We start from the raw sequence: 13,870 nt of genomic DNA, 5'->3' as shown, positions 1-13,870 counted from the left end.
GCGTGCGGCTCCCTTGCTCAGGCGGTGTGCAGTGGGTACGGCGGCCGCGTGCGGCTCCCTTGCTCAGGCGGTGTGCAGCGGGTACAGTGGCCGCGTGCGGCTCCCTTGCTCAGGCGGTGTGCAGTGGGTTCGGCGGCCGTGTGCGGCTCCCTTGCTCAGGCGGTGTGCAGTGGGTTCGGCGGCCGTGTGCGGCTCCCTTGCTCAGGCGGTGTGCAGCGGGTACAGTGGCCGCGTGCGGCTCCCTTCCTCAGGCGGTGTGCAGCGGGTGCAGTGGCCGCGTGCGGCTCCCTTGCTCAGGCGGTGTGCAGCGTGCGGCTCCCTTGCTCAGGCGGTGTGCAGTGGGTTCGGCGGCCGCGTGCGGCTCCCTTGCTCAGGCGGTGTGCAGTGGGTTCGGCGGCCGCGTGCGGCTCCCTTGCTCAGGCGGTGTGCAGCGGGTGCAGTGGCCGCGTGCGGCTCCCTTGCTCAGGCGGTGTGCAGTGGGTACAGTGGCCGCGTGCGGCTCCCTTGCTCAGGCGGTGTGCAGTGGGTTCGGCGGCCGCGTGCGGCTCCCTTGCTCAGGCGGTGTGCAGCGGGTACAGTGGCCGCGTGCGGCTCCCTTCCTCAGGCGGTGTGCAGTGGGTTCGGCGGCCGCGTGCGGCTCCCTTGCTCAGGCGGTGTGCAGTGGGTTCGGCGGCCGCGTGCGGCTCCCTTGCTCAGGCGGTGTGCAGTGGGTTCGGCGGCCGCGTGCGGCTCCCTTGCTCAGGCGGTGTGCAGCGGGTACAGTGGCCGCGTGCGGCTCCCTTGCTCAGGCGGTGTGCAGCGGGTGCAGTGGCCGCGTGCGGCTCCCTTGCTCAGGCGGTGTGCAGCGGGTACAGTGGCCGCGTGCGGCTCCCTTGCTCAGGCGGTGTGCAGCGGGTACAGTGGCCGCGTGCGGCTCCCTTGCTCAGGCGGTGTGCAGCGGGTACAGTGGCCGCGTGCGGCTCCCTTGCTCAGGCGGTGTGCAGTGGGTACGGCGGCCGTGTGCGGCTCCCTTGCTCAGGCGGTGTGCAGTGGGTACGGCGGCCGTGTGCGGCTCCCTTGCTCAGGCGGTGTGCAGCGGGTACAGTGGCCGCGTGCGGCTCCCTTGCTCAGGCGGTGTGCAGCGGGTACAGTGGCCGCGTGCGGCTCCCTTGCTCAGGCGGTGTGCAGCGGGTACAGTGGTCGCGTGCGGCTCCCTTGCTCAGGCGGTGTGCAGCGGGTGCAGTGGCCGCGTGCGGCTCCCTTGCTCAGGCGGTGTGCAGTGGGTACGGCGGCCGTGTGCGGCTCCCTTGCTCAGGCGGTGTGCAGCGGGTACAGTGGCCGCGTGCGGCTCCCTTGCTCAGGCGGTGTGCAGTGGGTTCGGCGGCCGCGTGCGGCTCCCTTGCTCAGGCGGTGTGCAGCGGGTACAGTGGCCGCGTGCGGCTCCCTTGCTCAGGCGGTGTGCAGTGGGTACGGCGGCCGTGTGCGGCTCCCTTGCTCAGGCGGTGTGCAGCGGGTACAGTGGCCGCGTGCGGCTCCCTTGCTCAGGCGGTGTGCAGCGGGTACAGTGGCCGCGTGCGGCTCCCTTGCTCAGGCGGTGTGCAGCGGGTACAGTGGTCGCGTGCGGCTCCCTTGCTCAGGCGGTGTGCAGCGGGTGCAGTGGCCGCGTGCGGCTCCCTTGCTCAGGCGGTGTGCAGTGGGTTCGGCGGCCGCGTGCGGCTCCCTTGCTCAGGCGGTGTGCAGCGGGTACAGTGGCCGCGTGCGGCTCCCTTGCTCAGGCGGTGTGCAGCGGGTACAGTGGCCGCGTGCGGCTCCCTTGCTCAGGCGGTGTGCAGCGGGTACAGTGGCCGCGTGCGGCTCCCTTGCTCAGGCGGTGTGCAGTGGGTACGGCGGCCGTGTGCGGCTCCCTTGCTCAGGCGGTGTGCAGCGGGTACAGTGGCCGCGTGCGGCTCCCTTGCTCAGGCGGTGTGCAGTGGGTACGGCGGCCGTGTGCGGCTCCCTTGCTCAGGCGGTGTGCAGCGGGTACAGTAGCCGCGTGCGGCTCCCTTGCTCAGGCGGTGTGCAGCGGGTACAGTGGCCGCGTGCGGCTCCCTTGCTCAGGCGGTGTGCAGTGGGTTCGGCGGCCGCGTGCGGCTCCCTTGCTCAGGCGGTGTGCAGCGGGTACAGCGGCCGCGTGCGGCTCCCTTGCTCAGGCGGTGTGCAGCGGGTACAGTGGCCGCGTGCGGCTCCCTTGCTCAGGCGGTGTGCAGCGTGCGGCTCCCTTGCTCAGGCGGTGTGCAGTGGGTTCGGCGGCCGCGTGCGGCTCCCTTGCTCAGGCGGTGTGCAGCGGGTGCAGTGGCCGCGTGCGGCTCCCTTGCTCAGGCGGTGTGCAGTGGGTACAGTGGCCGCGTGCGGCTCCCTTGCTCAGGCGGTGTGCAGCGGGTACAGTAGCCGCGTGCGGCTCCCTTGCTCAGGCGGTGTGCAGCGGGTGCAGTGGCCGCGTGCGGCTCCCTTGCTCAGGCGGTGTGCAGTGGGTACAGTGGCCGCGTGCGGCTCCCTTGCTCAGGCGGTGTGCAGCGGGTGCAGTGGCCGCGTGCGGCTCCCTTGCTCAGGCGGTGTGCAGTGGGTACAGTGGCCGCGTGCGGCTCCCTTGCTCAGGCGGTGTGCAGCGGGTGCAGTGGCCGCGTGCGGCTCCCTTGCTCAGGCGGTGTGCAGTGGGTACAGTGGCCGCGTGCGGCTCCCTTGCTCAGGCGGTGTGCAGTGGGTACAGTGGCCGCGTGCGGCTCACTTGCTCAGGCGGTGTGCAGCGTGCGGCTCCCTTGCTCAGGCGGTGTGCAGCGGGTACAGTGGCCGCGCGCGGCTCCCTTCCTCAGGCGGCTGTGTGAACCGCTCCCAGCAGGGCTCACCTGCAAGCTCACGGCTCACTTAGGGGTAGGGGAGGAGAGACGGGGCAGGAAGCGGACGGGTGGGAGGGCTGAGAAGTGAGAGGTGGGGTGTAGGGGGTTGGGGTGGACGGGGAGGTGAGGAGGCCAGGTGTTTGGGGGGCTGACTCCCTGCTTTGAGCTGCTATGGCAACAGCAGCGCATCTCTGAGCGGTTGCAGCACGCCTGCCACTCCAGAGCCTTGTGCACAGCGCCCTCTGGTGGCACCAAGGCCCCGCCTCCCAGTGAGGATGCCTGAAGGCCCAGGGGTGGCGGCCGTCAGTCCCCCCCGGTCCCCGCCAGGCTTCCTACATAACCTCACCGCCACGTACGCCAAGACCAGCCGCAGGACCCGGGGCCGCTCCCCAGGACCCCTCTGGGTAGGGTCGGCGATGCCCTGCCAAACGCCCCTTCGCCCCGGAACAGAGGCAGAGCACTGCCACGCAGGCGCCGTCACCCTGCGAGGCCTCCGCGGCCGGGCACGTGGCAGAGGGGTGGGGCCCCCCGCCCCGCCCGCGCGAGGCCTCGACTCCGTCCTCGGGGCTGCTTCCTAAGCAGCCGTGGAAGTACGTGAGGGCGCCCCAAGAGCCCACGGGAGCTGTGCCGGCGTGGAGCAGCGGGCCCCGCTCTCGTGCAGGGGCGGGGGGGGGGGCGTGCCCTGCAGGGTACGCGGCTGCGGGAAGGGGGCCAGCAGGCAAACCCAGCCGCGGGGGGACGCACGCCAGTCAAGGCGTTGGGGGCGTTCGGGGGGAGACGGGGAGACACCATCTGTGGGGTGATTAAATGTCCTCCAATTAGACCGTGGTGGCAGTCGCGACACACTGAACACAGGTCAAAAGCCACCAGCTCGGTGCGCGGCGGCGGAGGGCTCCTCTCCATCTCCCTGAGGTCCCTCCTCCACTCAAGAAAACAGCCCTTTGTAAAAAGCGGCCCGCTTGGAGTTTCACAAATAATATTTATTAACTGCTTTCATAACCAAATCCCATCTGAATTCCCCCCAGCTGGCTACCGGGAGCCCCGGGGACGGCGTGGCCTTGGCGAGAACCCTGGGCGCCGCAGCTCCGCGGCCCTGGCGCTCCCGATCTCGCGGCAGTGACTGGCGCTCCCCTGGTGTTCTTCGCTCAAGATTCCAACTTCAAACCCAAAATAACTGGCTAGAAAGCAAAGGAAAGGGTGGCGCTAGGACCTGCCCCAGACTGAGACTGGAACACGAGGCCACCGTAGGGCCTCAGGTTGCCCGCTGCACCTGGGGGCTGAGGAGACCGGGGGGCAGGGAGGGGAGCAGCCAGAGCCGGTCTGAGCCGCATCAGTTCCCAACATGGGGACGCTGGGGAGCCCCCCAACCGCTGCAGGGGAAGAGCCCCCTGCTCGCCGGCCTGGGCAAGGGGTGCAAGGAGAGGAAGCCACAGCCGTTCGGCTCCAGAAGCAAAGCTCCTCCACCCCATGCCACCCTGTCCCTAGCTCCCGGGGGGCTGGGGGTGGGGGGGCAGGGCCCCGAGACGGCTCTCCCATCCCCATGTCTGCCAGGCCCAAGGCACGCTGGGGTTTGGCTTGAGGGACATAACTGGACACCCCGCACAACCCGGCCAGACAGGACATCTACCTTGGTCCTGAGCGCTGGGCGCTCTGAGACAGAGCAGTGGGTAAGGGAGGGGTGGTCAGGGGCTCGAGGGAGGGGCCGGCGTTCGGAAGTGGGCATGGCTAGGCCCGTTCCTCAGAGGCCGAGTGCTCACCGAATAGCCACAAGGGCCCTGAGGATGGCCTGCAGGAAGGTGAGGAAGCTGAGGCTGAGGGGCGGGGGCGGGGCGGGGGGGCTGGCCGCCCTCCTCAGCGCCAGCGGCTTGTCCTGGTGAAGAGCCTGGAGGTGCTGCCACTTGAGCAGGAGGCGCCTGTCTCCGCAGATCCGCCAGCGCTTGTGCCGAGAGGCCTCCAGTAAGCGGCGCTCTGGGGGCGAGAAGGGGCTTGAGGACAGGGGACAGGGCGAGACACAACCCACAGGAGCCTGTAGGGCTCTGGGACACTGCACCCACGGTTGCCAAGAGGAAGTGCGTGTGGCCAGCTTGTGATGTGCCATGGTGTGCCCGAATCTGCCCTTCGGAGTAGCACCCTGGGCTGTTCTGGAGGACGTGAGGTCCAGCCGGGACTGACGGACGGGCCCCTTGGCTTTGGTTTGGGTTTGAGACGGGGGGAGGGGGGAGGATCCAATGAAACCAGAATGGATCAATGGACGGGCGAGGCGAGACCCTGGGCTGACGGAAAGCAGCTGGGCTCTGTGAGCCTGTGACGGGGTACCAGGCGGGGGTACCCCCTCCACGGGAGAACCACAGACACGGCCCCAGAGGGTACGTCAGAGCCCGCGGCACTGACATCTGCATCTCCTCCTGTGTGTGATGGTCTAGCCTGGGAACCCGAGTGATCTAACCTAAGAAGAACCTCAGTGTCTGGCCTGAGAACAAACCCGAGTGGTCTCGCCTGTGACCGGCCTGAGGCCTCTAGCCTGCCAACACACCCACGTGGAGACTGGGCCGAGGACATGCAGCTCGGTGCCAGTCCCGGACTCACGCCAGCCAGCACAGAGGGAGACCACAGTTCGTGGCTCGTCCCACAAGACTACCTGAAAAAGAGCCTAATGCAAAAGAAAAGGGGCGTCGATGGCTCAAGTGGGGAGCACCTGCTCAGCACCACCGCACACTGAGAATGAACTTTCAGGGCTGGGGGTGGGGCTCGGCGGTAAAGCACATCCAGCACTCCAAAAAGTGCCTTAAAAACAGAGGCCACGCTGTCTAAGAAGAAATGCGCTCATTACCTGACTCATGCAACTGTAACCCCACTGTCTTCCACTTTATAATAACAATTAAGAATTTTTCAAAACACAGAAATGGGTTGAGCTAAAGCCTCAAGCTTCAATCACTCTACTTGAAGCTTGAGAAAGCAACACCCTAGGCGCAGTGAGACTCACCTCCTCATCTGCCTGTCTCCTCGCTTCAATAAAGCTGCAAACATAGCCTACCTAATCCTACTAAGCTTGAGAGGAGGAGGAGGAGGAGGAACCCTTGAGCCCAAGAGTTGGAGAACGGCCTACACACAACATCAGGAACCCATCTCAAAAAGAAAACAAATACCAGAAACCAGTGGCTCACATCTCTAATCCTAGCTATTTAGGAGGCTGAGATATGAGGATTACGGTTCAAAGCCAGCCCTGGCAGAACAGTCTGTGAGATTCTTATATCCAATTAACTACCCCCCCAAAAAGGCCAGAAGTGGACCGGTGGCTCAAGTGGCAGAGCACTAGTCTTGCACACAAGGGCTTAGGGACAAGGCCCAGGGCCTGAGTTCAAACCCCATGACTGACAAAAAAAAATAAAAAATCATCTTAAACTGCAAAACGAAGATTGGAGTAAAATTTAACACTAGTTTTTAAAAACATTAACTGTTAGATGTAGTAACAATAAACCAAGTGTTTACTTTTTCCCTTTTTTTTGGCAGTTCTAGGATTTAAACTCAGGGCTTTGCACCTGCCAGCTCAACAAGGGCTTTACCACTCCAGCCACGTCCCCAGCCCTATTATCTTTAGCTTACGTCTGATGTCGAGCCTCACACTTGTGCCTGGGCCAGCCGCAGATGAAAAGTCTCCTCCCACTGCCTCCCCCAGAGCTGGATGGCAGCCCTGAGTCACCGCCCCCAGCTCGCCATCTGCGTGAGGTGAGCCTCCTCTCCTCTCAGGGAGGGGCATTGCCGGTGGCCACGACAGGTGAGCCCGTTTAGCTTTCCCTAATGACACCAAGTACTCAAAGCCAAAATAAGCGATAACGGATTAATGGGCTTGTAGACCAATGTCTCCTACCACTGGAGAGGTTTTCCACCATTGCCCCTCACCTGCCCCTTGACGTAGCCTAAAGCTTTCTGCTTTGTCCTTACCAACCTCCCTATTGTAAAGGGCCCTGAGCCTCTCTTCACCTTCCCTTCTCCCCGTCACCTTGAACTCACCTCCAGCCTGCCCCCACTATGCCAGACCGGGCTCTGGTTTTGCCACGGTGCACTAATGGAGTCCCACGTGAGAGCTTCACCAGGACGTGTACTCCAGGAGCTGTCTTGGGGCACTCAACCTGTCTATCTCGGGCCCATTCATGGGGCTCGCAGCTCCATTCCTCAGGAACACCCCACTGTGTCCCTCCTCCTACCCAGAGCCACGAGCCAGCTTCAGGACTCACCATGGAAGATCCCACGGGCGGTGCACAGAGCATGCGCACGGCTGTCCTGCCCGAGGCACGTGCTTTACTTAAAGCCTGTGACCACCGACGCCCTCACGACCTGGAATGAGCTCGCACCTTCCTGCACCACTGACAGTGCCCGCTGGTGGTTCCCCTCCCCACCCCCGGGGGTGCTGCCCAGAACACCAGTGCATTGCAGAGGACTGACCGCTATGCACCGCACAGTGCACAGTGCCACCGCACAGTGGCACCGCACGCACAGGGGCCGACACGATGCCAGCCCTCAGCTGGAAACCACCTTCAAGATCAAGTCCAACCCCCACTGCACAGACGGGAAGTCACAGGGAAATGCTGAGTGTGCACTGTGCTGGGGGCACACACTGTGTCTACCTAAAGTCACGGTCTGTGAGCACAAGGACACGCTTTCCAACAAGCAGACACTGCGTGGAAGGAATGTGCCTTGGCTCCATTAGCATGAATACCTAAGGAAGATGCAGGAGACGTATGAAGTCGTAACATACACATCACAGACGCGTGCACACATCATGAACTGAAGAGCACTTCAGACGTTCCCCCAACCCCAGCTTCAATCATTGGGAAGAGACCAGGTGACTGGCGGTGTCTGGCAGGGGCGGGGCTCGGGTGTGGGTGGAAGGAGCCCTCCTGTCCCACCACACCCCGGAGCTCATGGGGCCCGCCCCCCCCCCCCCGGGCAGGAGATACCATTACCTTTCATGCCTTTAAAACTCCACTGCCTCTTCACTACCTACAAGACAAGAATGCCAGCTACTGTCACCAGGGAGTCTGGGAAGGGGGTGGCCTGAGGTCTCCATGCTGGGGACGTGTTCCTCAGTGGAGTTGGGGAAGAGGAAGGAGGGAGGACCCCGCAGGCCCCCGGGGCTGGGGCGAGCCAGGCTGGCAGGTCCTGGCAGTGCGGCCCGGGACTGCAGCTTGGAGGTAGCCAGAGAGAACCAGAGCCAGAGCACAGAAGAGCTGGGAGACGGCCCCTCCTGCAACTTCCACAGGAGCCTGGGCAGGACTAGAGAGTGGGGAAGGGCAAGGGAAGGGAGGAAGAGGAAGGAGGAGGCCTTGAGGAGGGGAGGGGGAGGAGGAAGGGCCGGCAGGGAGCCGGACAAGCCGTCCTTCCCGGGGAAAGGGGCCCAGCCTCGCACAGCCGCCCCCCCTCGCCTGGCCACAGCTGCCGGGGGCCCTGGCCTTGTGAGGGAAATTCCCAGGCCCCCCCATCCAGCCCTCACTACCCCGTGAGCCGCCTCCTTACCTTCTTCCGTGTCCTCAGCCCCCGGGGCACCCAGTAGGGCATCGCAGCCTGAACCCAGGGCGCAGGGAGGCGACCCCCAAAGCTGTGGCATAGGCAGGGGCATGTCCTAACGGCCCTGGGGACACAGAGCCGCACCATCTTTGGGATCTACCGGAGGAAGGGAAGAGAAGACTCAAGAGGAAAAAGGGACCAGCTCATCCCACCCCATCGGTCTGCGCCTCGGGGCCCGCAGGACCCCTCTGCCCCTCCTGAACACATGCCCAACCTCCCGGGGCGGAAAGCCCCCCCCCCCCGCCGCATGGCATCCCCGAGGTGGGCCACAGAGCACCCTCTCCATGGGCAGGGACAGGAGAACTGGCCCTGTCCTCGGCCTCAGGCCTCCCGCTGGGGTCCTCGGGCACCTGAGTGCTGGGCTAGGAGACGCCGGGCTGGCGTTCTGACACAAAACCCAGCAGTGCACCCCCGGGAGGATGCGTGCATTTCAGGCAGTGTCACGAGACCCCGGGGGCGCCGAGCACCGCTGGCAGGGCCTCCACAGCGGGCACCATCACGCTAGGCGGCTCTTTGGGGGCTGTTTGGTTTTCCCGGGCCCGGCCCACCTCGTCAGCCACACTCAGTGAGCTCCTGTCCACCGCAGCCGCCGCGTGGCGGGGAGCTTGGCGCCCTCCTGCCCACGCCGCTCACCACCCAGCTCCGGCCAGAGGCGCGGGGGGCCCAGGGCAGGAGGGCGGCCTCGCCTCGCTGGGCCCCCAAGGCTGTGGGCGCTGAGGCAGCATCGCGGAGGGCAGGCTGGGGGTGCCCCCATGCAGCCGCTTCTTGCCCCACCTGAGTCCCAAGAGGTCCGGTGGGCTCAGCTAAGCAAGGCGCAGAAAGGACCAAACCGCTCAACTGGATTTGATCAAAACCAGAAACTTCTCTCTTTGAAAGATCCTGGTAAGAGAACAGCAAGCCAAGCCAACGCCACGGACACGTTTACAAGAGGAACTTCCGAAACAGCACACAGGGAAGTCTCAAAACCCTGTAACACAAAACCCAACTTGGGTAATGGGCGAAACGCCTCATGCCGACAGCAAAAGCACACGGACACATTCCCGACGCCGACTGCAGAAGCGCACACCAGAACCACAGGAGGGGCGCATCTGTTACCAAGGCGACAGGTGGACACACTGGCAGCCGGGAGCAGCAGCAGGAAGGAGGCGGGCCCTGGCAAGCGGCTGACGGGAAGGTAAGGAGGTACCCAGGCGCCGGAAACAGCTGGCAAGAGTGAAGCGCACGCCGACAGCAGCGCCGAGCAACCCCACTCCCAGCTACTGCCCAAGACAGGAAGCAGGTGTCCTTCGCGCACAGGCCCACCAAGGCCCCGCAAGGGACCGATGAAAGTGGAAAGGGTCTCCATGGACCAGATCGAGACATGAGCTGCGGTCTATTCCTATGACAAAATACTACTCAGCCGGAAAAATGAGCGCCGAGCGGGGCAGGTAGCTCGTGGCCGCAACCCTAACTACTTAGGAGGCTGCGATCGGGAGGATCTGACCTCAAGGCCAGGCCCGCAAAACGTTCTCAACACCCAATCTCAGCCAATCAGAAGTGGGGCGTGGCAGGTACCTACCACCCCAGCTCTGGTGGAAAGCATAGACAGGAGCAACACAGTTCAGGCTGACCTGGGCAAAAATCAAGACACAACCTCAAAACCAATCAAAGGAACAAGGGCGGAAGATGCACTTCAAGTAGCCGCGCACCTGCTAGCAGGTGGAAGGCCCTGAGTTCCCACCCCAGTGCTACTGGTTGAAAAGAAAATGAACCGCGCGTACAACGTGGACCGAAAGAAGCCATCCAGACACGTGCGAGACACGCAAGCGGAGCCGAGGCAACAGAAAGCAGATGAGCGGCTGCCTGGGGGCGCGGTGTGCGCGCGGCGGGCGAGTCACAAGCGCCCACGAGCATGCCCTCCAAGCTGTGTGCTGTGCGCGCGCGCTCCGGCCGTCCCCCCGCCGTGCCGCTGGAGAGAAGCACGCGTCCGTGAGAGCGCGGCGCGCCTCGCGCGTGAGCAGCCTGTCTCGTACCCGGCGCGCGTCCGCGAGCACAGGCTTTCAACACCTGCTCCAACGGCACACCCTCCCCAAGACGTTTTGAATTTCACTCACCCAACACCTGGGGTCCAGGGAGGCGCTGGGCCCCCTGACGTCCACCCCGCAGAGCAGGCCCGGGCAGTCCACCTACCTGCTTCTGGGGCCGCAGGGTCCGCGGGACCCAGTAAGGCAGGGCTGCCTCGGCCCTGGGCACGGGCAGGTGGCCCCCGAATCCGATGTGGCACTCACAGCAGATGCACTCTTTGAGAACAGTCTGCATGCTGGGGCATAGCTACGAAAGAGCCAGAAGAGACGGGTCGGCGTGAGGCCAGCGTGTACCGAGCCAGCACGCCAACAGTAGTGCCCGGCGGCTTCTGCAGGTGGGACGGGCCCAGGCTCCGCCTAGAGGGCGGCGCCAGAGCCTGCGCACCGCACCGGGGCGGAGGGAGTCTCCGCCACTTCCCACCACCTCACCGTGCACAAGTCTCCGGGCCACGGCAGAGCCCAGCCCACCCTAGAGGCACGAGGGACCCCAACTACGGTGCTCTGGGCCTGGCCTTTGTCACCACTGGGGCAGGTGAAGATGCTGACGGCCAGAGCAGGTCCCGGGGGCCATGTTGGTTTTTCTGGGTGTCTAGACTCAGTGTGGGGTTTTGGGGACACAGGGGGAAGGGCTGGCCCTTCAAAGAGATTTAGGGCTGGGTGATGGCCCCTGACCGCACGCCTCCCTGGCTGGCGTAGCCTCTCAGGAGGCACCGCCTCTGAAGCCTCATCCGCCCCTCCCGCCACCCATGGGGCCGGGACAGGTGACGACGGGCTTGCTTACCGAATGACCCGTGAGGCACACTTCTTTCCCAAAAGTCTGAAATGTGCTCTTCCTAGAAAACAACAGGGAGGCTCTGGGTTAAGGCTGGGGGCTCCGTGTGGCCTGGAGCCAGCTCTACTGGAACTGTCAGCACAGAAGCCCAGGAGCAGAAGGGCCACCATTGGAGCCCGGGAAAAGGGGAGGCAGGCACAGCACAAGGGGGGGGGGGCTCACTCAAGTGCCTGGGGCTCCCAGACACCCACGGGGCTCCGTGCACTCCAGGGTCAGTTTACACTCCATCTGACGGAGGTACAACCTGCAGAGAACGTTCTAGGACCTGGGGCTGCCTCCGGCTCACACCTGTCGCCCTACCTACTTTGGAAGCTACTTTGGAAGAGTCATGGTTCCAGGCCAGCCTGGGCATGGGACCTCCCCTCAACACACGGTGATGTGCGCTCGTTATCCTAACTGCTACGGGAGCCCCAAAAAGGTGGACTGAGGCCCAAGTGTGAGCCCTTATCTCAGAAACGACCTGTGTCTAGGGCTAGAGGCATGACTTAAGAGTGCCTGCCTAGCGTCTGTGAGCTCACTCTCCCGGCACACACACACACAGGACTGCCAACCACCTACCTCGGATGCTTTTACTGGACACCCATAAGCTAGTGCAGTGTTAAATAAAAATCCTGTCAACACGGGATGGTGGGCCAGGCTGACGGCTTATACCTGTGTTCCCGGGCTGAGGTCTGAGGATCACAGTTCCAAGCCGGCCCAAGCGGGCACATCTGAGGCTCTCGATCCCCAGTCACCACCACAGTCAGGGGCGGGGGTGCCGGCCTTGATCAAAAGAAGGCTAACGGGCAGCTCCCGGGGCGCAAGCAATACTAACTAACCGCCATGGTCACCGCCCCGGGAGCGGGGCGGGCGGGGCGGGGCCTGCCGTGGCCACGCCCCCTCCCGGGTAGGCCCGTCGGGGACGCTTTCTCGGGGGCCCCCCGCCACAGCCCAGCCTGGCAGGAGGTCGGTCAGAGCCTCGACCCCGGCCTCCGGCCTCCGCTCCCGCCTCGTCGCGGCGGCTCAGAGGGCACCGGGACGCCCGCAGGGGCGCGCGAGCGTCCGGAGCCGGGCGGGGAGAGGCGCCGCGGGCGCGGGGCGGCCCGTACCTGGATCCGTCCATGCCGGCAGGCCCGGCCCTGACATCTCCGGGTACGCGGCCCGGGGCGGTCCCTCACGAGCGCGGCTGCGGGCGGCCCCCGCTGCCGGGGCCCCCACCCGGCTGGGGTCCGGAGCCGCCCGCCGCGCCCGCCATGGCCCTCGCCGGTCACCGGGCGCCCCGCCGCCCGGGGCCGGGCCCACGGCGGCTCGGTGGCGGCGGGGCGGCGGTGCCGACGAGCGGGGCCCTCGCGAGCGAGCATGGCGCCGGGCGGCCGCTCGGGCCGGCCCCGCAGGCCCACCCCCGGCCCGGCGTGCACCGCGGCCCCCAACAGCCGCCCGCGCCCCGCGCGCCCCGCGCCCCGCCCACCGGGCCCGCGCACCTGGCGGCGGATTGGCCCCGGGCGTGGAACGCCCGCCCACCGGGGGCCCTCCCCGAGCCCGCGGCCCGGAGCGGGGGACGGCGCCACTCACCACTTCCGGCGGACGGGCCGAGGGGCGCCGGGGTCGGGGTCTCGGCCGCCTGCGAGGAGAGAGAGAGAGAGGTGGGAGCGGCCGCGGGGCGCGCGGGGGGGCGCGCGGGGCGGGAGGTCTCGGTGTGCGCATCTTTGTCATTGCAGAGGTGATGTCCGGAGGGGCTCCGGGGACAGTCCAGTGGAGAGGACGCTTCCTTTGGGGGCCACCTCGCCCCCTCCCCCGCCCTCCCCGCTCTCACCTCCCGTCCCCACCCAACACGCTGGACACTTCACTTCCCACGGCGGGGCCCCGTGAGCTCCACCCCGGCGCCGTCCCTGAGCTCCCTCACTCCGGGCCGGTGCTCCACCAGCCGGGCCGCGCCTCCGCTCATTGGAGCGGCTCACGGGCTTCCCTGCCCAGCCTGGCTTCCGGCCCCGACCCTCAGCCTCCTGAGCAGCTCGGATTAATCACAAGTGCGAGCCATCAGGTCAGGCCCAGCCCCGGGTTCTGTTTGAAGCCCTTCCTTCCATGAGATCTAGTGAGGGGGAGAGGGGTGGGAGGGGGAGGGAGGGGGAGGGGGGGAGAGCGAGCACTGGGCTCAATCAGTTGCATTCCTACAGGCGGTATCGAGGGCACCGTTTGTGCCTTTCTAGGGAAAGGGCATTTCTTGAGCAGCCTGGGGCTTCAAGGTCCACACAGTGGTCGTTAGGGAGTCAGAGTGCCCCTGGAACACTCTGGCTGCCCCCTGCCCCTCTCCTGAGCTCCACCTTCCTTCCTCTATGGGCCTTGGGCACTTGCTGAAATAGAAATCCAGTGCTTCCAGCCCCCATTAATGTTCCTAAAGTTATCTCAAACTCCAATTTGTATTCCTTGGGGGAAGTTTGACCTTCTCCACTTCTCAGAGACTTTCGAGCTGACTCTAATACTCCTGGCTAAAATCAGTATTTGCCCAGACTATCTTCAGCAACCCCTGCTCAATGGGGAGCCTCTCAGTGCACCATATTCCACTCGCTGGGCAGACAGGA

The 13,870-nt window shown here is 65.2% G+C and overlaps 1 protein-coding gene across 1 annotated transcript; it reads right to left on the bottom strand.

The window, feature by feature from the left end:
- Positions 1–4,104: 4,104 nt before the first annotated feature.
- On the bottom strand, positions 4,105–12,414 carry C10H16orf95 (chromosome 10 C16orf95 homolog). The gene is made up of 7 exons (XM_048355458.1): positions 12,401–12,414; positions 11,262–11,334; positions 10,587–10,727; positions 8,367–8,513; positions 7,817–7,853; positions 4,610–4,820; positions 4,105–4,129 (listed from the first exon to the last, which is right to left on the bottom strand). The coding sequence occupies exons 1-7, from the start codon at positions 12,412–12,414 to the stop codon at positions 4,105–4,107; spliced, it is 648 nt and encodes a 215-aa protein (XP_048211415.1).
- Between the last annotated feature and the right edge of the window lie 1,456 nt (positions 12,415–13,870).

This window comes from Perognathus longimembris, chromosome 10 (genome assembly GCF_023159225.1).
Source record: "Perognathus longimembris pacificus isolate PPM17 chromosome 10, ASM2315922v1, whole genome shotgun sequence".
Lineage (NCBI taxonomy): Eukaryota > Metazoa > Chordata > Mammalia > Rodentia > Heteromyidae > Perognathus > Perognathus longimembris.
The sequence above is the reverse complement of the archived record's forward strand: the minus strand, read 5'-3'. Positions and strand labels throughout refer to the sequence as shown.

Coding starts and splice junctions, on each gene's coding strand:
- C10H16orf95 (XM_048355458.1), bottom strand. Junction 4,821..7,816: donor GAGTTTTAAAGGCATGAAAG/GTAATGGTATCT, acceptor TCTCGCCCCCAG/AGCGCCGCTTACTGGAGGCC. Junction 4,130..4,609: donor AGGGCCCTTGTGGCTATTCG/GTGAGCACTCGG, acceptor CGGTCTCCTCAG/CCCCCAGGTGCAGCGGGCAA.